The sequence below is a fragment of the Solanum tuberosum genome, unplaced genomic scaffold (assembly GCF_000226075.1).
Source record: "Solanum tuberosum cultivar DM 1-3 516 R44 unplaced genomic scaffold, SolTub_3.0 scf00210, whole genome shotgun sequence".
In the NCBI taxonomy this organism is placed as follows: Eukaryota; Viridiplantae; Streptophyta; class Magnoliopsida; order Solanales; family Solanaceae; genus Solanum; species Solanum tuberosum.
In genome coordinates, this window is record NW_006239135.1 from 841,789 (window position 1) to 862,766 (window position 20,978).

General features: G+C 31.5%; 2 protein-coding genes across 2 annotated transcripts; both read left to right on the plus strand.

The window, feature by feature from the left end:
- The first annotated feature begins 8,580 nt into the window (after window positions 1-8,580).
- LOC102588058 (aldehyde dehydrogenase family 2 member B7, mitochondrial-like) lies at window positions 8,581-13,274 on the plus strand. The gene is made up of 11 exons (XM_006355915.2): window positions 8,581-8,689; window positions 9,887-10,024; window positions 10,124-10,266; window positions 10,360-10,513; window positions 10,624-10,853; window positions 11,165-11,254; window positions 11,936-12,109; window positions 12,192-12,329; window positions 12,486-12,623; window positions 12,709-12,770; window positions 12,859-13,274. The coding sequence occupies exons 1-11, from the start codon at window positions 8,641-8,643 to the stop codon at window positions 13,130-13,132; spliced, it is 1,590 nt and encodes a 529-aa protein (XP_006355977.1). The 5' UTR covers window positions 8,581-8,640; the 3' UTR covers window positions 13,133-13,274.
- Window positions 13,275-18,834: 5,560 nt separating this feature from the next.
- LOC102594797 (aldehyde dehydrogenase family 2 member B7, mitochondrial-like) lies at window positions 18,835-20,338 on the plus strand. Its single transcript, XM_006355930.2, has 6 exons — window positions 18,835-18,909; window positions 19,140-19,196; window positions 19,307-19,417; window positions 19,661-19,711; window positions 19,797-19,858; window positions 19,947-20,338. The coding sequence occupies exons 1-6, from the start codon at window positions 18,835-18,837 to the stop codon at window positions 20,218-20,220; spliced, it is 630 nt and encodes a 209-aa protein (XP_006355992.2). The 3' UTR covers window positions 20,221-20,338.
- The last annotated feature ends 640 nt before the right edge of the window (window positions 20,339-20,978 follow it).

Below are 20,978 nucleotides of genomic sequence, written 5' to 3' on the forward strand. Positions count from 1 at the left end.
GGGGGGGGGGGGATTTGATTTTTACAATAAAAGTGAAAAGTGTTAAATGGTTTTCACCTTGAAACTCAACCTCCTATTTTTAGCCTAAGAGGAGAAAAATGAAAACAATCAACTTCTTATATTTAGCCTAAAAATAATCTCATATTGGATTCATGCAATAACGGGGGGGGGGGGGGGGGGGGGAGAGGGTAACAAATATAGGGAAATAAGGATTGTGTGAATTGAAATCTTGTTTCTTTCTTTTTATTACTATTAAAACAAAGAATAAGAAGAATTGATTGAAATTAGATTTCTATTAGAAGAACCTCTAAAAATTAAACAAATTTTTAAATAGACTTTACCATTAAATTCCAATCAAACCCCCATAAGTAATTATTAGCACTAAACATTAAACAATGATTATTCCAAATTAAAAAGAAAACAATAGTCAATGATGCACTTTTCTTCTTTTTCTAATAAAGGGAAATAGCATTGCATATTTGCACGTTTGAAGGAATTTCATGGGTTTTCATTGCTTTTTGCAATACTTTTAGAAGAATTTTTTACTTTTTGCATGCTACTAAAAAGAAGAAGAATTATTGACCGACAAATTTAATAATCAATAATAAATTTTATTACTTGTTAGATATATAGAGCAAAATCGATGAGTAGTGTACCTTATACTTGTAGCGGATGTTCTTGATTTTGCTATCAAAACGAATTGCTCCACATGAAACAAAGACTACGTTTCACAAATTAAATGTCAACTTTGTTTGTTAATTTTCTTCTGAAGAAAGAAAGTTTTTCTTGTTTTTCTCTTGTTTCTGTTCACTTTTCTTCTTCTTTTTCTTTCTGTGCTGAGAAGCGTTAGATAAAACAATTTAAAAAGGGAGTTTTTTTACGTTGGCGTAATTACTTTGTAACTGTTCCCCCTTTTTAAATTTGCAATTTATCTTTTCTTTCAGAAAAAAATGGATCGGGTCAGGTCAAATCGAATTGGTTCGGTCCACATGGGTGACCCGCGATCCAAAAACTTATAATACTAATTTTATTTAGTGATGAATTAGTGACAAATTATCAAAAAAATTATTTACCTCAAATAATTAAATAAAAATCAATACGTGAAAGCGGCGAGCTGCTTGTAAGGGCTAAGCTAAATCATGATGTTGTATTACTAGGCTTCTCCCTTCACTATGAAAGTCTCACTCCTATTCTTTAAGAAAAAGAAGATGGTGATCTTGTCTACTCGATTCACAGTTTAATCACACTGAATATATGTTGCCAAGCTATGATTGAGAGTTTCGTCTTTTGAAGCACCAATCACATACGATAACCGGGCCACACCAAGTACAAAGTTGGTAGCTAACTCCTGTTTGTTTATTTCCTATAATGAGTAAGTTATGGTGGATTAACCATGCTTGCACTAATTATTAACCCCTTTTAACTTTTGCTAATATCAATGCATTAGCCAATAATTTCAAATAAGCTTTAGACCACCTTCAAGCTTTATCAAGTATTTTTTGGATCCCAAAATAGTAAAGAATATGTTTTACTTTATCATGGTCGTTGTTTTCTAAGTGACCTAAACTCTATAGTAAATTGAAAATTGAGTACTCCCTCATCTCATATTATAATCATCCCTTTCTAAAAATAGTTGGACCACAATATATGTTATTTTATAAAATTTATGCATAAATTACCATATTTTGCCCATTATACCTTTGATAGATTAATTAATTAATCTTGAAAATGTATTTACTTTGACTAACCTAGGAAATCTACAAGTAATTAATTTCATTGGGAGAGTTCATTCATTAATTAACTACTTTCTTTATTCCTTCAAGTGGTACTGTAAAAATGAATTAAGTATAAAAATATAAATAAAACAATTAAAATACGAACCAAAATTTTAAACAAAACAACAAACCAATATTTGTATTCGAATCTTCTTCAATAAGCGCCTCGGTGTTTAAATAAAAAAATAAATGATTTGTCAAACTAGAACTAAAATTCATTTGTCGTCTAATTTCATTATCAATAATATCAGATTCAGCACGAAAATTTAGATCAATTTGAAGTAATAGAATTTGAATATTTTGTCATGTTTACTTTAAGAATTTATATATAAAAATATAAAAAAACATTTTACACAAAATATATAGGAAAATTGAGGTGGAAAAACTTGATTTTAAATTTTTTGGATCAATTGGTGAAAAAATTTGGCTCCAAAAATAAACTCTAAAATTTAAATAGTCATCTAAATGCATTTATATTTTTGAAATCTAGCATATTCATCATTTATTACAAAGTTGTCTTAAACAAACATTAAATAAGGGCATAAGGGTAAAATTACCTCATTTAATGCAAGTACAAATGGAAAAGGTGACATATAATATGGGACGGAGGGAGTACTAAATGAAAATTGAGTACTAAATAATGATATACTTTTGAGGGGAAAAAAAAGCATATTCTACAAACAACTTAAGAGGAAAAATAAAAGAATTAACCTTCCGCATTATGATTTTTTTTAAATGCAAAAATTACGAGTGGATGATTAGAATATTTTAAAACTTCAAATTTCGAATCAAATATTTAACAAAAAGAGATTTGTGTATATGGAATAGTTTCGATTCTATAAGCTAAAAGTTGAATAATAAAAAGTAACCCCATTTACATACAACTATGCAATTGGTCCATTCTTGTTAGAATATTCACTAAAGAAAAAAAGTGAAAAGAAAAGATTTCTCTATATTTATATCATCTAGTAGTTGTTTATTCCTGAAAATAGGGGTGTACAAACAAAATCAATAAATAACATCAAATTACTAATCTGAGTCAACTTAAATTAAGACAAAAAATTGACTAGTGATTTGGTTTAGTGTTGAAAGTAAGTTATGTATTAATTATTACTAAAAAATTCAACAAAAAAGATATCGTAATCGCATATAATAAATATTGTTAACTTAGATTATGATTTATTAATTGATAATATTTGTTTTATGTTTCATTATGTGAGGATGACATAAGTTTGAAGTTTGAATGCATTAATTTTTGGCAGAGTAACTTTAAATCAAAGATTTGATTTGAATTTTTAGCTTTTCAAACTTTAGATACTTGAGTACAGAGTTATGCTTTAATAAACTCTAATGCAATTTTTACACATAAAATTGCACGCTTTCTTTTTTACCCTTCAAATGACTTGATCTTTGATTTTTTCCCCTTTTACAATCGAACTTATGCCTAGTCGAAGTTCTTTATAGTCTGAACTTCAAACTATAAAGTCATATTATTTTTGTTATTTTCGACTTACAATTTGAACTTCAATATGTAAAGTTATATTATGTTCTAACTCTAAAGTCACGTATGAACATAACTTAAAAGACAAACACGAAACAAAGGTACAAATGACTTGAAGCTTGATTTAAGATCCACAATTGAAATGTTTATCAACGGCCCAATTACAATTGATGTGAACTATCCAAGAGTTCCCATTAGACAAAAGGGGATTTTTTGGCATATAACCACTCAAAAATAACTTAATTATGCTTTATAGCTATAGTTTGCTAATTACAATTCGTAGCTACATGGTAGAGGGAGGAGAGGGGCGGGCGAGATTGGGAGAGGGAGGAGAGAGGTGAACGAGAGAAGGCAGAGAGTGGAGAGAGACGAATTGTATATGTATATCTATCAAATAATTGTATATATGTAACTAGTATACATATGTATTTGTATATTTGGCGAGCGAGCTTGGGAGAGGGAGGAGAGAGGTGAACGAAAGAGGACAGAGAGTGGAGAGAGGTGAACTATATATGTATATCTGTCAGATAATTGTATATATGTAATTGGTATACATATGTATTTGTATATCTGGTGAGCGAGATTTGGAGAGGGAGGAGAGAGGGCAAAGAGTGCAGAGAAAAGCTAATTGTATTTCTATATCTGTCATATATATATATATATAAAAAAAAATTGTAGTTGTATATGTATAAATGACGTCATTACAACTAAAATTAAGTTGTTAGCCGTAATTAATTCAAACTATAGCTATGTTAGCTAATTAACTAGTATATGTTTGTTTATCCGCGTAATTATCCCTGGATGGATTAAATAACTCAATAGTTATATTGATGAGTAATAAACATGATAGAATTTAGTGTATAAAAATATAATTATTTAAATTTGAATAGGTTATTAATCTGCTTATTTGCCAATTCAACCTATATTGATCCGCAAAATTTAACCCATCAAAATATTGAGTTTATTTTCACGTCATATTAACCAAATCGACCCAAAAGTAATATTTAAAAAAACATTTTATCTTGATATATTATATATAAGCATAATAAAAAAAATATTTTATTAATTCTATTTGGTAATTAAATAGATTATATTCAGTGCAAATACAATTTGTATATACTATATATATGAAGTGTATAATGAATATTTAGTAAATATTTAATAAATATATAATTAAATAGAAATTTTAATAATATTAATATCTTGTTACAGATTTTCATTTACATCTATTCAAACTTATTAAGTGGTTGATTCAAAAAAAAAAAAAACTTATTAAGTGTTTGATATATTTTTATTTTGAAAATGCACGAACTTAATATGACTAAAGATCTAAATAATTAAGATTAAGGGCCTGTTTGGGAATACTGTTGGGAGTCCAAAAGTACTTATTTTGAGATAAAAACATTTTTTTTTTTTGAAAAATTAGGTGTTTGGAAAATCAGTAAAACCGTTTTTAAATGAAAACATAAGCAGTTTTTTTTATGGACAAATTACTTAACTACACTCCTTTACTTACCTTAATATCCATTTATCCCTACTTATTTCAAAAATTTCAGAAATCCCTTATTTATCTATGTATCCCGTGCACAACGTTATGTATCCCGCATGTATCCCGTGCACAACGCTATGTATCCCACTATGTGGAATGTATCAAACCTAATGTATCCCGTGCACAACGCTATGTATCCCACTATGTGGAATGTATCAAACCTAATGTATCCCGTGCACAACGCTATGTATCCCACTATGTGGAATGTATCAAACCTAATGTATCCCGTGCACAACGCTATGTATCCCACTATGTGGAATGTATCAAACCTAATGTATCCCGTGCACAACACTATGTATCCCGCAAACATCATTTTTAAGGGATTTTTGGTAAATAGAAAACTAGAAGGGATAAGATGTTATTTAGTACTTATAATATGTGGTTCCTATAATTTATACTTTTTTTATTATGGGAAGAATCTAAAAATTTCTACTTCTTAAAAAAAGTAGAAGCAGAAAATTATACTTTTCAAGACTAAAATATCCCTTCCATATATACATATTTATCAGTATATCTCTTATTAATTAATTAACATATCTCATAAGTTTGTTAGGTTCCATTTAAGGATTTTATTTTTTTATGATAAATTTATATTTTATTTTATGTTTATGTTTAAGTATTATTATTTTATTTAATATTACACGTATTATTTGTAGAATTAGAAAAAAGGTAAAAACAATAATTTTGCAAGATTAGAAAAAAGAGAAAAATGGCAATTAAAGATTTCATTCCTCCAAAAAAGGTATAATATTGATTGAAAATTTGAATATCTACATTTTAATTTAATAAAAGTTAAATTAAATTATTTTTAATAGATATTTAAAATAATTCTTCTCTATAAAATAATTTTAATATTAAAAGTACATTAATACTTGTCCTTTTTCATAATTTGAATCTCAAAAACAGTTTTTAATAAAGATTAGTCAAACACAATTTGCTTATGAAAAAAACATTTTTCAAATGAATTAGTCAAACACAAATTGTTTTCTCAAAAATAATTTTCTGAAAAGCTATTTTATAAAAGTGTTTATGAACAATTTTACCTAAATCATTGGTTAAACATCACAATCCACACAAGCTAAAGCCTAAAGGGGCAACAAAAATTGACTATGGAAGTTCCCTTTCGATTTTAAATATTTCCACTTTTATGATTTTGAATAGAACATACAAATTTGGAGTGCCGTTTTAAACTCCTTTTCTCAATGGAATATTTGTCCAAATTGTGAAGTTTTCTATTCCCATTTTGGATAAGTGCCCCCAATAAAGTTTTCAACTTAAATTATCGAAACAGAAAAGAAACCGTAAATAAGAAAAAAGATAAAAATATAGTAGGTACAACTTTTCGATCCATGTTACTTTTAAGTAGAAACGTTAAATAAATAGGTAGAATTGAAATTGAAGAAGTTAAAATGAATTGAACTTGCTAACTAGGTCGGATCATAATTCGTCCTAATTTATTTTCGCTAACATGAACTTTGACTCGTTTAATCTAAATAATATTAATCCACTGTTATAAATGAATGCTAATGACATTAATATAGAGTTTATAGTTTTATAGAATGACTAATGACATTGATATAGACTTTATTGAGTTTGTAGAGTCTCAATTATGCAAAATTTATAATTTGTTACTCAATATTCTCCTTTTTCGTTATTTTATATTTTCCTTAATAAAATGGAAAATCTTAAAACTAGGCATGTAATCAAACTGATGCACCAAGGTAAATCACATTCCAAAAACTCGATAGACAATGGAACATATACAAAATGATATATTTATGAACTAATATTAAAAAAATTGTTGTCGAAAACATCAAAAGATACTGCAATTATAGAATCTCTTATTGTTAAAAAAAATTCATATTCGTTAGAATTTGGTTCATCTACTTATAATCATAAATACAAAATGTAATTGTACCTTTCTATTTAGGGGTAATTTAGCTTGTCGGGGCAAGTTCACAAGAATCAACAACTTTTACTTAAATTATATGTATTTATCAAAATATTCACTAAATATATTTAAATATTTATTTGTGCATACAATTATTATTGTATATTAACTTAAAATTGTTGTTAAAACATTAAATTTTAAATCCGTTTTTGATTATTAATTATTTGTATCTTGTACAATAGTATACATAATCTCTTATTGTTGAAAAAATTAATATTTGTTAGAATTTGGTTTATCTACTTAATAATAAATACAAAATGTAATAATACCTTGCTATTTAGGGTAATTCTAATTGTCGGATGCAAGTTTACAAGAATCAATAACTTTTACTTAAATTATATGTATTTATCAAAATATTTACTAAATATATTTAAATATTTATTTATGTATTCAATTAATATTATATATTAACCTAAAACTGTTGTAACTTTTAAAACATTAGATTCAAAATTTTGAATCTGTTTCAGACTATTAATTATTTGTATATTGTAAGATAGTCAAATTATGTCACGTATGTTTTAATATTCCAACTAAAACAGTACTTAACTTCAACCTTATCCATAAAGATATGATAATTATATTATTTGTTACCTTAACTAGTCCATAAAGATCATGTTCTTAAAACTGTAATCTCGTTTAATTTAGGATCATAGTGCCGCATATCTATATGTTTATTTAAAGTTTAATCTTTAAGTCCCTTTTAGGATATTTATTTTAGTAATAATCTGAATATGAGTTGCTCATTTTTTTCTTTATTTGGAAGAATATTTACCTTAGGGAATTTGCATTTTGTCCTTTAATAATTGATAAATTTTGTTTTTGATCATTGTAAATTTTTTATTAAATCTATTTAATCTTCAATTAATTGATATATGCGCTTTGAATCCCTCTAATTGATGATTTTTTTTTATAACTTTAACGGATTATCAAGTACTAAACTATTTAATTATTGTGTAATATTACTATTACTATGTATTTTGATGATAATATAAATATATAATTCTAGAAACAATTTAAATATACAAAAGAATAAATAAATAAATTTTATTAATACAAAATTGAATGTGCTTAGACAAATATTACGAGACCCAAAATCCAAATTTTATAGGAGTAATAAATAAGGGATCCGCTATAATATAATCTTTCCGTTTTATATTTGTTGTTCATTTTACTTTTCACACGCCCTTAAATAAGCATAAATTAAGATAAATAATTTTACTAATTCATCCTTTATCCACTTTTTACTTTTTGAAATCTATAAATTTGTTTTGGCTTCCAAGAAAATAATAATTATAGGGATAAAATGAAAAACATTTAATTAATTTTATCTTATTTTAGTAAATTGACAAGTAATTTAGTAGAATTATTTATAATTAGGCGGTACAATTAATATTTGACGGTTTTGAAATTATCTCATTTTTGGAGTCCGTTTTGGAGTTTCGACTAAATTCAAATTGTACACCAAGATTCATTCAAAGATGATGCTCCCAACAAAATCTTGTGGGGAAAAGATTGCGCTGCGCCAGCAAATTAAAAGCATTCTTTGACCAATTTGTCCCTACTTCCAATTAATTGCATGCATAGGGATCAAATTAATTAATGTTTATTATAATTTTTTAACTTTTTAGTAATAAAATATAGTATTTAGAAATTACATAATTTTTTTTAACAATAATTCACTATACATAATAATTTAAAATATTAAATGGCAGTACTATAATTGAATAATTTGTTACAAGCGATAAGCCTTGCCACAGTATACGTGATACACCAAACTATCTGTTTCATAAACTTTTCATTATTTATATAAAGTTGATACTTTTATTCTTTCTTGAAAACAGTGCTGTAATTTTCATCTCCAATAATGGCGGCTCGTGTATTTCTCTCTCGTTCTGTTCATCTGCTTTCTAAGGGTAATAATATCTATTTTTTTATGATCCTTTTACTTTTATGTCTTTCTGTTAAATGGATTTTGATTATTTTGTTGAATTAATTATGGGGTTAAATTAATGAATTTCATGATCTTGTTAATAGAATTTCAAGATTTGGATGAAAAGTTTCAATCTTTGTGTGTTTTAGTAATAATGTTGGAGACCCTTTACATGTTTTTAGTGGTTTTGAATTTAGGATGCTTAAAGATCTAATCTTTGGACATTCAGAAACAAGAAACTCAAACATGTTTAGTAAAATTAAACTTTTTTTCCCCTCCCTATCCATAGGAGGATGGAGTATTAATAGTGTTCACACTTACCCTTCACTCTAGCGTGATTCGAACCTTGGTGGAGGTGTTCAACAACTTGACCAAGCTTTCACTTGTGTTTTTCTTTCTAGTACTTGTTGCTGGTGGAAGGTGGCAGGGATTCTGTGGAATTAGTTAAGTTGCGTGAAAGCTGACCTGAACACCACAGTCATAAAAAAACACATGTGTTTTACCGGCACGAGTCTTGTTGTACAGCTCCATAATGCTAAATTATCATGATCTTTCTTTAATGTTGGTTGTTGAAGAGTTATGGTCTTTTTTGCAGTTTGACCATTCTGAATCTTTAATGCAGAAAACTTATTGAAATGGTTGAATGTATTGTATAGAGTTTAAAGTCTTTTCAACAACCTTGTTCTTATGAACTATTCAAAAGTTGAATATGGATGAATGTTCAAGAGTTTTAGTCCTGTTTCACTTTGACCATTCTGAATATTTTAAGGTAGAAATCATATTGAAATGGTTGAATATATTGTATAGAGTTAAAGTCTTTATCAACAACCTTGTACTTGTTAACTATTCAAAGGCTGAATATGGATGAATGGTGTTTTTTTTCCTTTTTTTGTGAAGCATTACTTGTTGAATTGGTTGTTTCTGTGAATTGTAATAACTGCAGAAAATGTAGTATGTAATTTGTACATTTCCTAATCTCTGGTTGAACCAGTAACAAAGTTCTTTAGGGGAAGAGGATTAATAGTCCTTTTTCAATTTTCTTTAATTCTCACGAAATTTTGCGATGTGCCATTATCATTCCTTCTCCTTGACTTGGGAGATTTTTACCGCTCTTTTCTGGTCCCTACAAATTCTGAGATGACATGTAGGGAACTATAATGAGAAGAACTATTTTGTGTAGGAAAGAGATCCCATCTTGGCAGAATCGCTGCTTATAAATACAGCACAGCGGCTGCTCTCGAGGAGCCCATCAAGCCTACTGTCAATGTGGATCATACTAAACTTTTTATCAACGGGCAATTTGTTGATTCTGCATCAGGTAAATTTGTTAATCACCATAATGGAGCTCAGTTCTCTTTTTTCATATTTTTATTTGGCCCTTTTGTTGTAGAATGGAGCTAATTCCTTGAGCTTTTAGGAAAAACTTTCCCAACTCTCGACCCCAGGACAGGGGAGGTAATTGCACATATTGCTGAAGGTGATGCAGAAGATATTAATCGGGCAGTAGCTGCTGCTCGTAAGGCTTTTGATGAAGGACCATGGCCTAGGATGACTGCTTATGTATCTACTTTGTATCTCTTAGTACATTCTTTTGCTATGTTAATGATTGTGCATGCGAGATTACATCTAATTGTTAATGGTTCATAACTGCAGGAAAGGTCAAAGATATTGCTGCGCCTTGCTGATCTGATTGAAAAACATAATGATCAAATTGCAACGCTTGAGACTTGGGACACTGGGAAGCCTTATGCACAAGCTGCTAAGATTGAAGTACCAATGGTTGTACGTCTACTCCGTTATTATGCTGGTATGTTAGATAACCATATGGAGAGCGTAATTGTATTTCGCCACTTCTTTCATGTTGGTTGGCTCCTGAAAATATTTTATGCACCTGATGTTCTCCTTTTAATTCTGCAGGCTGGGCAGATAAAATTCATGGTATGACCATTCCTGCCGATGGACCTTATCATGTTCAAACGTTGCATGAACCGATTGGGGTTGCTGGTCAGATTATCCCATGGAATTTTCCTCTCCTCATGTTTTCTTGGAAGATTGGCCCTGCTTTAGCTTGTGGTAACACAATCGTGCTAAAGACGGCTGAGCAGACCCCATTATCTGCATTGTATGTAGCAAATCTATTGCAGGAGGTACCATCCAAGTTTCCTCTTTTATTTCCCACAAGAGTAGTTCTGCACTGCAAGTACACAAAGTCTCATCTTATAGGCATCTTGAGTGAAATCATCAGTTTCTACCTCTCAAATTTTATGAAAACAATCCATTACTTCTTATACTAAGTCACTAAAGTGTCATGAGTTTATGGTGTTAATAATAATCACAAACTGAAGCATCTACTTGTTAATATGCCACAACTTATTATCTTTTTAATATGTTGTTGTTGCCACTTGCTACATGTTTCCAGTGATACGGGATATCTCTAATACTCAGTTATTACTAACAGGCTGGCCTGCCTGAAGGTGTTCTGAATATCATTTCTGGTTTTGGTGCCACAGCTGGTGCTTCTCTCTGTAGTCATATGGATGTGGATAAGGTAACTCTATCTACTTTTATTCAGTCTTTTAGTCTGTTCTGTGTGAAGATCTGAAGTTTGTGGCTCTTTAGCTTTTACTTCTCCATATTGTGTCAATTTCTTTGGTTTGAAGGATTGCTAGAACACCACAACTACTCCTCGACCTATTTCATATTCATGCATTTAATTCATGTATTGGCATTTGCAGCCATTTCTTGCCAAATACTAGTTGTGCCAAATGAGCTAATATCCCTCAAATTGATATTATTTCAAAAACAACAGTGAAGAAATCTTGTCACTTGAAAAGACGAGTTTTCATACATCAATAAAGAAGGCAAGTTTCACACATATTATGCAGGAAATCTAGTGCATCTTCAATAGTTGATCCCGTTCAGTATGAAAACTCTGGTAGTATCTGATGTTAGCGTTACTCTCATTCTTAACAACCAATTCTGGACTGTATTATGGGATTATAGAGTTGGAAGCACTTGAATCTTTAGCCAGCCGTGCTATTGTATGCAATTTATCCAAACTCAAAGTATTAGGATGGAAGACCTGTCTGCACATATGTAGCTTATTCAAGTCCAACGAATAGTTAAGGCAACAGCTGACTTGACTATTTATTTATATCTATGTATAGTTGTACATATGTAAGTATATTGCACTGGATTGGACACTGATTCACTTATGTTCCGCCAACAGCTAGCTTTTACTGGATCAACAGAGACCGGGAAAACCATACTTGAATTGGCTGCTAAGAGCAATCTTAAGCCTGTGACATTGGAACTCGGAGGGAAATCCCCTTTTATTGTTTATGAGGATGCTGATATTGATACAGCCGTTGAACAAGCTCACTTTGCTCTCTTCTTTAATCAGGTACTATTTCCTATCTATATTTCTTCATTGGGTATTGACAGGTTCATGTTAGATACTAACACCTATGACATAAATTTTAAAGGGCCAATGTTGTTGTGCTGGCTCTCGGACCTATGTTCACGAGAAAGTCTATGATGAATTTCTGGAGAAGGCAAAAGCACGCGCCTTGAAACGAGTAGTTGGTGATCCGTTTAAATCAGGCACAGAGCAGGGTCCTCAGGTATTGATGATCTCCTAACTAATCCACTTTCTTATCTAAAATGCTGGAAACCAATGTATTAAACCTGAATGACGAAAAACAAACCATATTTCCTTCCTTGTAAGTCTTTTTCTTAAGGTAATAATACTATACATAAGAGTTTTCCTGTCACAACAGATTGATTCAAAACAGTTTGATAAGATCATGAAGTACATTAGATCTGGTGTCGATAGTGGAGCTACTCTTGAAACTGGCGGTGAGCAATTTGGTAAAAAGGGCTACTATATTAAGCCCACCGTCTTCTCTAATGTTAAGGTATATACATTTTCACTTTAATAGACATGATTTATAGCATCAACGTCCATAAATTGTCATAACTAACAAATTGTACAATTGTCAGGATGATATGCTGATTGCACAGGATGAGATTTTTGGTCCAGTACAGTCCATCTTAAAATTTAAGTATGTGAGAACGATCAAATATATATGTCAACAGTATGTGGAACTTTATTATCGACTTCTATTTATGGTATGCGTTTGTTCATTACAGGGATCTTGATGAAGTGGTACGGAGAGCTAATAGTTCTCGGTATGGTCTAGCTGCTGGAGTATTTTCGCAGAACATTGACACTGCAAACACCTTGGCACGAGCCTTGAGAGTTGGGACGGTATGGATTAATTGCTTTGATACGTTTGATGCTACAATTCCTTTTGGTGGCTATAAGATGAGTGGTCAGGGAAGAGAAAAGGGAGAATATGGTCTCAGGAATTACTTGCAAGTGAAGGCAGTTGTGACACCATTGAAGAATCCAGCATGGTTATAAACATAATACTCCTGAGCTATTTTTACAAATAAAACTAAACCATATATCATGATATCAAGTTGCTCTAGTTTATGATGTTGATGACGATAAATGTTGATTTTCTTTTAGAACTTCTTTATATACAAACTGCATTTGATGTCAACGTCATTTCTCCTCTTATATATTCTCCTTGCATATATGTTTTATCTATCCTGATGAAGATATTAAGTGTAAATAAAGCAAATCTTATTGAAATTCTGTGAGAATAGAACAACTTATTCAGTTATAGGGTGAATTTCATACAAAAGCATATACAAATGCAAAACTGAACATTGTGTATAACCGCGGACCTCCTAGACACTTTGGTACAACAAATGGCAGTACAGAATAAAAATGAGACACATATTACAAGTGTGAGGTTTGGAAAGAATAAGATTACTGGTGTGTTTGGTATGACGGAAAATGTTTTCTTGGAATTATTTTTGGTTCGTATCGTTAAGTATCATGATGGTTGATCTTGTTTTTGCTGTTCTTGACAAGGGAAACAATAGAGTGACCAATTTTCTCACCCATCATAGTGGAAACATGTTTTTTCTCTTTAGGAATTACACTTCCTTTCTTGGGAGTGAATGGAAATATGCCATTTTTGCTTTCTCCGATTTTCTCTGCTTTTCCCTTCCCTTTGCTTTCCTTATCAGCCATCTTTCTCTTGCTCTCTTCTTGTTGTTATTGCTTTGTTTGTTATGTGAATTGTGTGTGTCTAACCAGCAAGGTAAAGAGGCTTTTTATAGGCCTAATTTTGATAGTAATTTCTTGTACTGTGTCTGTGTGTATTTGTGTTTATGTGTTATGTGTATTTGTGTCTATGTGTTTGTGTATTTGTGTGTGTTTTAAACTAGTCAGCATGAGTTGAAGCAAAGATCATGTTGTGAATTATATGCATTTTTGTGAGTTTAAACTAGTCAACCTTAATTCCAACAAAGACCATATTTTGTGTGTGTGACTTTTTTGTTGTTGTTGTTGATAATAGTGTGTTTATAGGTAGTCAACGTGAGGTTACGCAAACATTATATATTGTGTTTTGTGCCTTTGGGTAAAAGAAAAAAGGAACTTTACGACAATTTAAAATTGGTCAAATTATACACTCATCGTTACATGTTTTGCTCAAAAATATCTCTAACTATCTAAATAGACCAAAAACATCATTCCTTCTAATGGTTGTTTCGAAATAATACATTCAATGTTTAATTATATACCGTAGCAGTTTAACAACTTTCTAAACCATCATCAAGTACATAATAAGTATAAATTAATTGTATAAAATTCGTTTTATATCTATTTGTTAACTCTTGTATTTAAATAAACATTATAATTAGATGTAAAATATTGATACAAAGTTTCCATATCGAAAGTTTCTAATTGCTCAACATTCAAAAAAAAGTTTCCATATCCAAAGTTTCTATATTCATCGTGTAAAAATCTAACATCTTAATTCAATTAGCGGGGTGGGGGGGGGGGATAATTCTTTCCTTTTTTTTCTTTTTTTTTTTTGGTAAAAATAAAGTTTCCATATCTGTTTTCTGTTTATATAAAACGTGCAAAAATATAAAAATTTCCATATATATGTTTTTGGTTTTAGAAAACGTATAAAATATAAAAAGTTACCATAAAAATGTAAAAGAAATTCCATAAAAAAATGTTTCCATAGTCGTTAGGGAATAGGAATGATAATAATAATCCAAAAAAGAAAGCGAAATCCTAATCCAAAGATAAACGTAAAGCCTCTAGCTATATATACATGTGAAATATTAATTAGCTTGTGCAAATTAATTAAACAAAAAACATGGAAAAATTTCCCTCATGTCTTGTTAAAGTAGTTGTAATATTAATGATACTAGTATGTTTTCCTTCCACCACCCTCTCTAGAAAACTATTACTGTCGTCACCACCATCAGAAATTGCTCCTCCAAAACCTCATAATAATATTGTTAACGATGAAGACAACAATCCAAAAGAGAAGGTGATTGATGATAGTCGTCGAAGCTGGAGTTCTCTTGATCTTGGTCACAAAATTACGATTATCCTATCTATATTTTGTAGCTTGCTTACAATTATCGGCCTCGTTATCGTGATAACATGGTTTATCTATTCCGAAGTATGGGGATATTGATCCATCTAACTACTCTATACCTTCTATTTTCTGTAATTTAATGAATAAACACTGTTTTTCTATTTTCGATCCAATTAATTTTTAATAGTTTTATTGTTTAGTGTTGATCCAACTTATTCAATAATATTGACATTTTATTATTGCTAAAAATATTATAATATGTATTTTTTGTATTTCTTATAAACTAAAAGTATAGATTTTTTTTCATTAGAAAAATTTACGTTAACCTTTGGTTTATTATTAATGGGTTGTTTATAATTATATAAATAAATATCTTTAAATTATTGTTCATTACAAAAAATTTTAAAAACTTTTCTTTGTTGGACTATGTGATTGAAGGGGAATCATACGGGTAGTGAGAATTGTAATTAGATACATAATACATTACAACAAAAAATATTTTTTAAAATTTGACAAAAAAAATAATCTAACACTCATTATATTTGTTAAAGATTATCAAGCAGCTCCATATAAATTGAGACTAAAAGAATAATATATTTTTTATATATTGAGACTCAAAGTTCTCAACTCATTTTTTTTCACGAAACTATTTCTTTGTGTTTTTCTTTTAGTAGCATGAGTCTTGTTGTACATCTCCATCTTGCTAAATTATGATGATTTTTCTTAAATGTTGGATGTTAAAGAGTTATAGTCTAGTTTCACTTTGATCATTGTTAATCTTGAAGGCAGAAATCTTGTTGAATATATTGTATAGAGTTATAAGTCTTTATTAACAATTCTGGACTGTATTATGGGATTATAGAGTTGGAAGCACTTGAATCTTTAGCCAGCCGTGCTATTGTATGCAATTTATCCAAACTCAAAGTATTAGGATGGAAGACCTGTCTGCACATATGTAGCTTATTCAAGTCTAACGAGTAGATAAGGCAACAACTGACTTGACTATCTATTTATATCTATGTATAGTTGTACATATGTAAGTATATTGCACTGGATTGGACACTGATTCACTTATGTTCCGCCAACAGCTAGCTTTTACTGGATCAATTGAGACCGGGAAAACCATACTTGAATTGGCTGCTAAGTGTTGGGAAAGGCAAGCACAGAATAAATGTGCACGACAAGGCTATAGCGGAAGAAAACCCAAGTCAAAACTTTCCCTTCTATTTGAACCAAGAGAAGACAAAATAATGCAAGAATAAAACTGTTTGGGCAGCAAACAAATCAACCAAGCAAGAAAAATAAATCAACACACGAGACACCAAATTTTAACGTGAAAAACCTCTTTGGTGTGAAGAGTAAAAATCACAAGGCCAAAGCTCCACTATAATCAACAAGAGTTACAAAGTGTTCTCCAAAATGGCCACCAACAAAGTGCCAAACAATGAGCAACACAACTACAAGATAGCACCAAAAAACTAGAGAAATAAAAGAAGCAAAAAACCAAACCCGCAGCTACTGTTTACGAGCTAAAATCTGGAGCTACAGGACTCCAAATCACCCTCTTTCAGTTCCCAATCAAAGATCCAGTTGAAAGGAACAAGCTGTCCAAAAATCAGCTCAATCGAATAAGAAACGAAGCGGGAATCACGATTTGAAAATGGCTGCTAGGGCTTGTGTGAAAATCTGCACTTTCTCACTTTTCTCTCTATATGACTGCTCTCAATCTGTTGTGATATATATCAAAATAAGACCTAAAAGAAAGTCTTACATATGCACCATAATATTGGGCTTATGGGCAAATTGGGCTAGTCAAATTTGGGCTAAAATTTATCCACAAAGGAAAGGAAGGAAGACCCAGATCCTTGGACTTTTATTTATCCACATAAGAAGGGAAAAAGGCCCAAAACCCAACAATTCTCCCCCTACCGACTATGTGGAGGAAACCGCCATCTCGACGATCATGCAACATTCTTCAAACTTTCCTCTTGGCAAATCTTTAGTCATCATGTCGGAACCATTATCATTGGTATGGATTTTCTCAAGTTCAAGCAACTTAGAATCCAACACATCTCGAATCCAATGATATCTTACATCAATGTGTTTAGACCGACCATGAAATGTAGAATTCTTGCCAAGGTGAATTGCACTTTGACTGTCGCAATAAAACACATACCTCTCTTGAGTACAACCAAGTTCCCCAAGAATCTTTTTATCCAGATCAATTCTTTGCAAGCTTCAACAGCTGCAATAAGCTCAGCCCTCTGTAGTAGATAAAGCAACACATATTTGCAACCTAAATTGCCAAAACACAGCCCCCCCCTGCAAAAGTAATCAAGTAGCCTGAAGTAGACTTACGAGTATCAACATCACCAGCCATGTCTGAATCATTATAACCACAAAGAATAGGTTTCCCTATCCCAAAACACAAACTCAGACTAGAATTGCCACAAAGATATCTCATAATCCACTTTACAGCATTCCAATGCTCTCTTCCCGGATTAGAAAGAAAACGGCTAACAATACCAACATCATGAGCAATATCTGGTCTTGTACACACCATTGCATACATCAAACTACCAACAGCTGAAGCATAATGAACTTTCTTCATATCTTCCTTCTCACCATCATTGGAAGGACAATGTCTAGTATTCTATTTGAGTGCATAGCTAAAGGTGTACTGACAACCTTAGTTTTGTCCATGTTAAATCTACGAAGTTCTTTCTGAATGTACTTCTCTTGTGACAACCACAATTTCTTGGCATCTCTTTCACGGACAATCTGCATGCCAAGAATTTGTCTTGCTGGTCCCAAGTCTTTCATAGCAAAAGACTTATTCAATTCTTGCTTCAAGTCTTTAATCCTGCAAGCATTATGACCAACAACAAGCATGTCATCAACATAAAGAAAAATGATAATAAAGTCACCATCAGAGAATTTTTGTACAAAAACACAATGGTCTGAAGAAGTCTTCTTGAAGCCCTGCTGACTCATAAAAGAACCAAACTTCTTGTACCATTGCCTAGGAGCTTGTTTTAAACCATACAAGCTCTTCTTACATTTGCAAACATAATTCTCCTTTCCCTTGACTTCAAAGCCTTCCGACTGCTCCATATAAATTTCTTCATCTAAGTCACCATGGATAAAAGCAGTTTTAACATCCATCTGTTCAACCTCCAAGTCCAGATTTGCAGCCAAGCCTAGAACCACACAAATGGATGACATCTTCACAACTAGAGAGAATATCTCATCAAAATCAATTCCCTTTTCTGGTTAAAGCCCTTCACAACTAATCTACACACGAGACACCAAGTTTAACGTGGAAAAACCTCTTCGGTGTGAAAGAGTAAAAACCACAAAGGCCAAAAACTCCACTATAATCAACAAGAGTTACAAAAGTGTTCTCCAAAAATGGCCATCAACAAAGTGCCAAACAATGAGCAACACAACTACAAGATAGCACCAAAAAGCTAGAGAAATAAAAGAAGCAAAAAGGCAAACCCGCAGCTACTGTTCACGAGCTAAAATCTGGAGCTACAGGACTCCAAATCACCCTCTCTCAGTTCCCAATCAAAGATCCAGTTGAAAGGAACAAGCTTTCCAAAAATCAGCTCAATCGAATAAGAAACGAAGCGGGAATCATGATTTGAAAATGGCTGCTAGGGCTTGTGTGAAAATCTGCACTTTCTCACTTTTCTCTCTATATGGCTGCTCTCAATCTGTTGTGGTATATCTCAAAATAAGACCTAAAAGAAAGTCTTACATATGCACCATATTATTGGGCTTATGGGCAAATTGGGCTAAATTTATCCACAAAGGAAAGGAAGAAAGACCCAGATCCTTGGACTTTTATTTATCCACATAGGAAGGGAAAAATGCACAAAACCAAACACTAAGAGCAATCTTAAGCCTGTGACATTAGAACTTGGAGGGAAATCCCCTTTTATCGTTTGTGAGGATGCTGATATTGATACAGCCGTTGAACAAGCTCACCTTGCTCTCTTCTTTAATCAGGTACTATTTCCTATCTATACTTCTTCATTGGGTGTTGGTCAGGTTCAAGTTAGATACTAACACCTATGACATAAATTTTAAAGGGCCAATGTTGTTGTGCTGGCTCTCAGACCTATGTTCACGAGAAAGTCTATGATGAATTTCTGGAGAAGGCAAAAGCACGCACCTTGAAACGAGTAGTTGGTGATCCGTTTAAATCAGGCACTGAACAGGGTCCTCAGGTATTGATGATCTCCTAACTAATCCACTTTCTTATCTAAAATGCTGGAAACCAATGTATTAAACCTGTACGACGAAAAACAAACCATATTTCCTTCCTTGTAAGTCTTTTTCTTAAGGTAATAATGCTATACATAAGAATTTTCCTGTCACAACAGACTGATTCAAAACAGTTTGATAAGATCATGAAGTACATTAGATCTGGTGTCGATAGTGGAGCTACTCTTGAAATTGGCGGTGAGTAATTTGGTAAAAAGGGCTACTATATTAAGCCCACCGTCTTCTCTTATGTTAAGGTATATACATTTTCACTTTAATAGACATGATTTATAGCATCAACGTCCATAAATTGTCATAACTAACAAATTGTACAATTGTCAGGATGATATGCTGATTGCACAGGATGAGATTTTTGGTCCAGTACAGTCCATCTTAAAATTTAAGTATGTGAGAACGATCAAATAGATATGTCAACAGTACATGGAAATTTATTATCGACTTCTATTTATGGTATGCATTTGTTCATTACAGGGATCTTGATGAAGTGGTACGGAGAGCTAATAGTTCTCGGTATGGTCTAGCTGCTGGAGTATTTTCGCAGAATATTGACACTGCAAACACCTTGGCACGAGCCTTGAGAGTTGGGATGGTATGGATTAATTGCTTTGATACGTTTGATGCTACAATTCCTTTTGGTGGCTATAAGATGAGTGGTCAAGGAAGAGAAAAGGGAGAATACGATCTCAGGAATTACTTGCAAGTGAAGGCAGTTGCGACAGCATTAAAGAATCCAACATGGTTATAAACATAATCCTCTTAAACAATTTTTACAAATAAAACTAAACCATCATGATATCAAATTGCTCTAGTTTATGATGTTGATGACGATAAATGTTGCTTTTCTTTCAAAACTTCTATATACAAACTGCATTTGATGTCAATAGGCAACTAGTTTTATTTGAGTCGTTGTCAACGCCATTTCTCCTTGCATATATGTTTTATCTATCCCGATGAAGATATAAAGTGTAAAAGCAAATCTTATTGAAATTCTGTGAGAACAAAAAGTTGGGCATTATTTCACATCAAAAGACAGTTTTGACAAATTATATGTAAAATAGTCTATTGCAACATAACACTTGAACAAAAGAAAATCAAAACAATTCAAACCATTAAACTAGATACAACTGAAAATTCTTGAACAAAAGAAAATCCAAACAACCCAAAACTTCAAAATACTCCGAATCTTTTCGAAGTTTCAATCAAATAACACCTGAACAAAAACAAATTAAGAGTTAGAATAGAATAATCTCAACTAAAAAAAATAGTGATATGAAAAACATTAGATATAAAAAACTTACCACATCGCAACACTAGAGTAAGAAAGAGTAAGGCAAGAACGTGGATGAATACCGTCGCACCAAACAATATTTTTTCAACTCTGTCGCCTTTTGGAACAAAAATTTCTGCACAATCCGTATCAACAATGTCCTCTATCCGTTGGAAGAATTGTGTCCTCCTTACACTCCCCTCCAAAATCAAATTCTCAACCCCATCTACGGCATT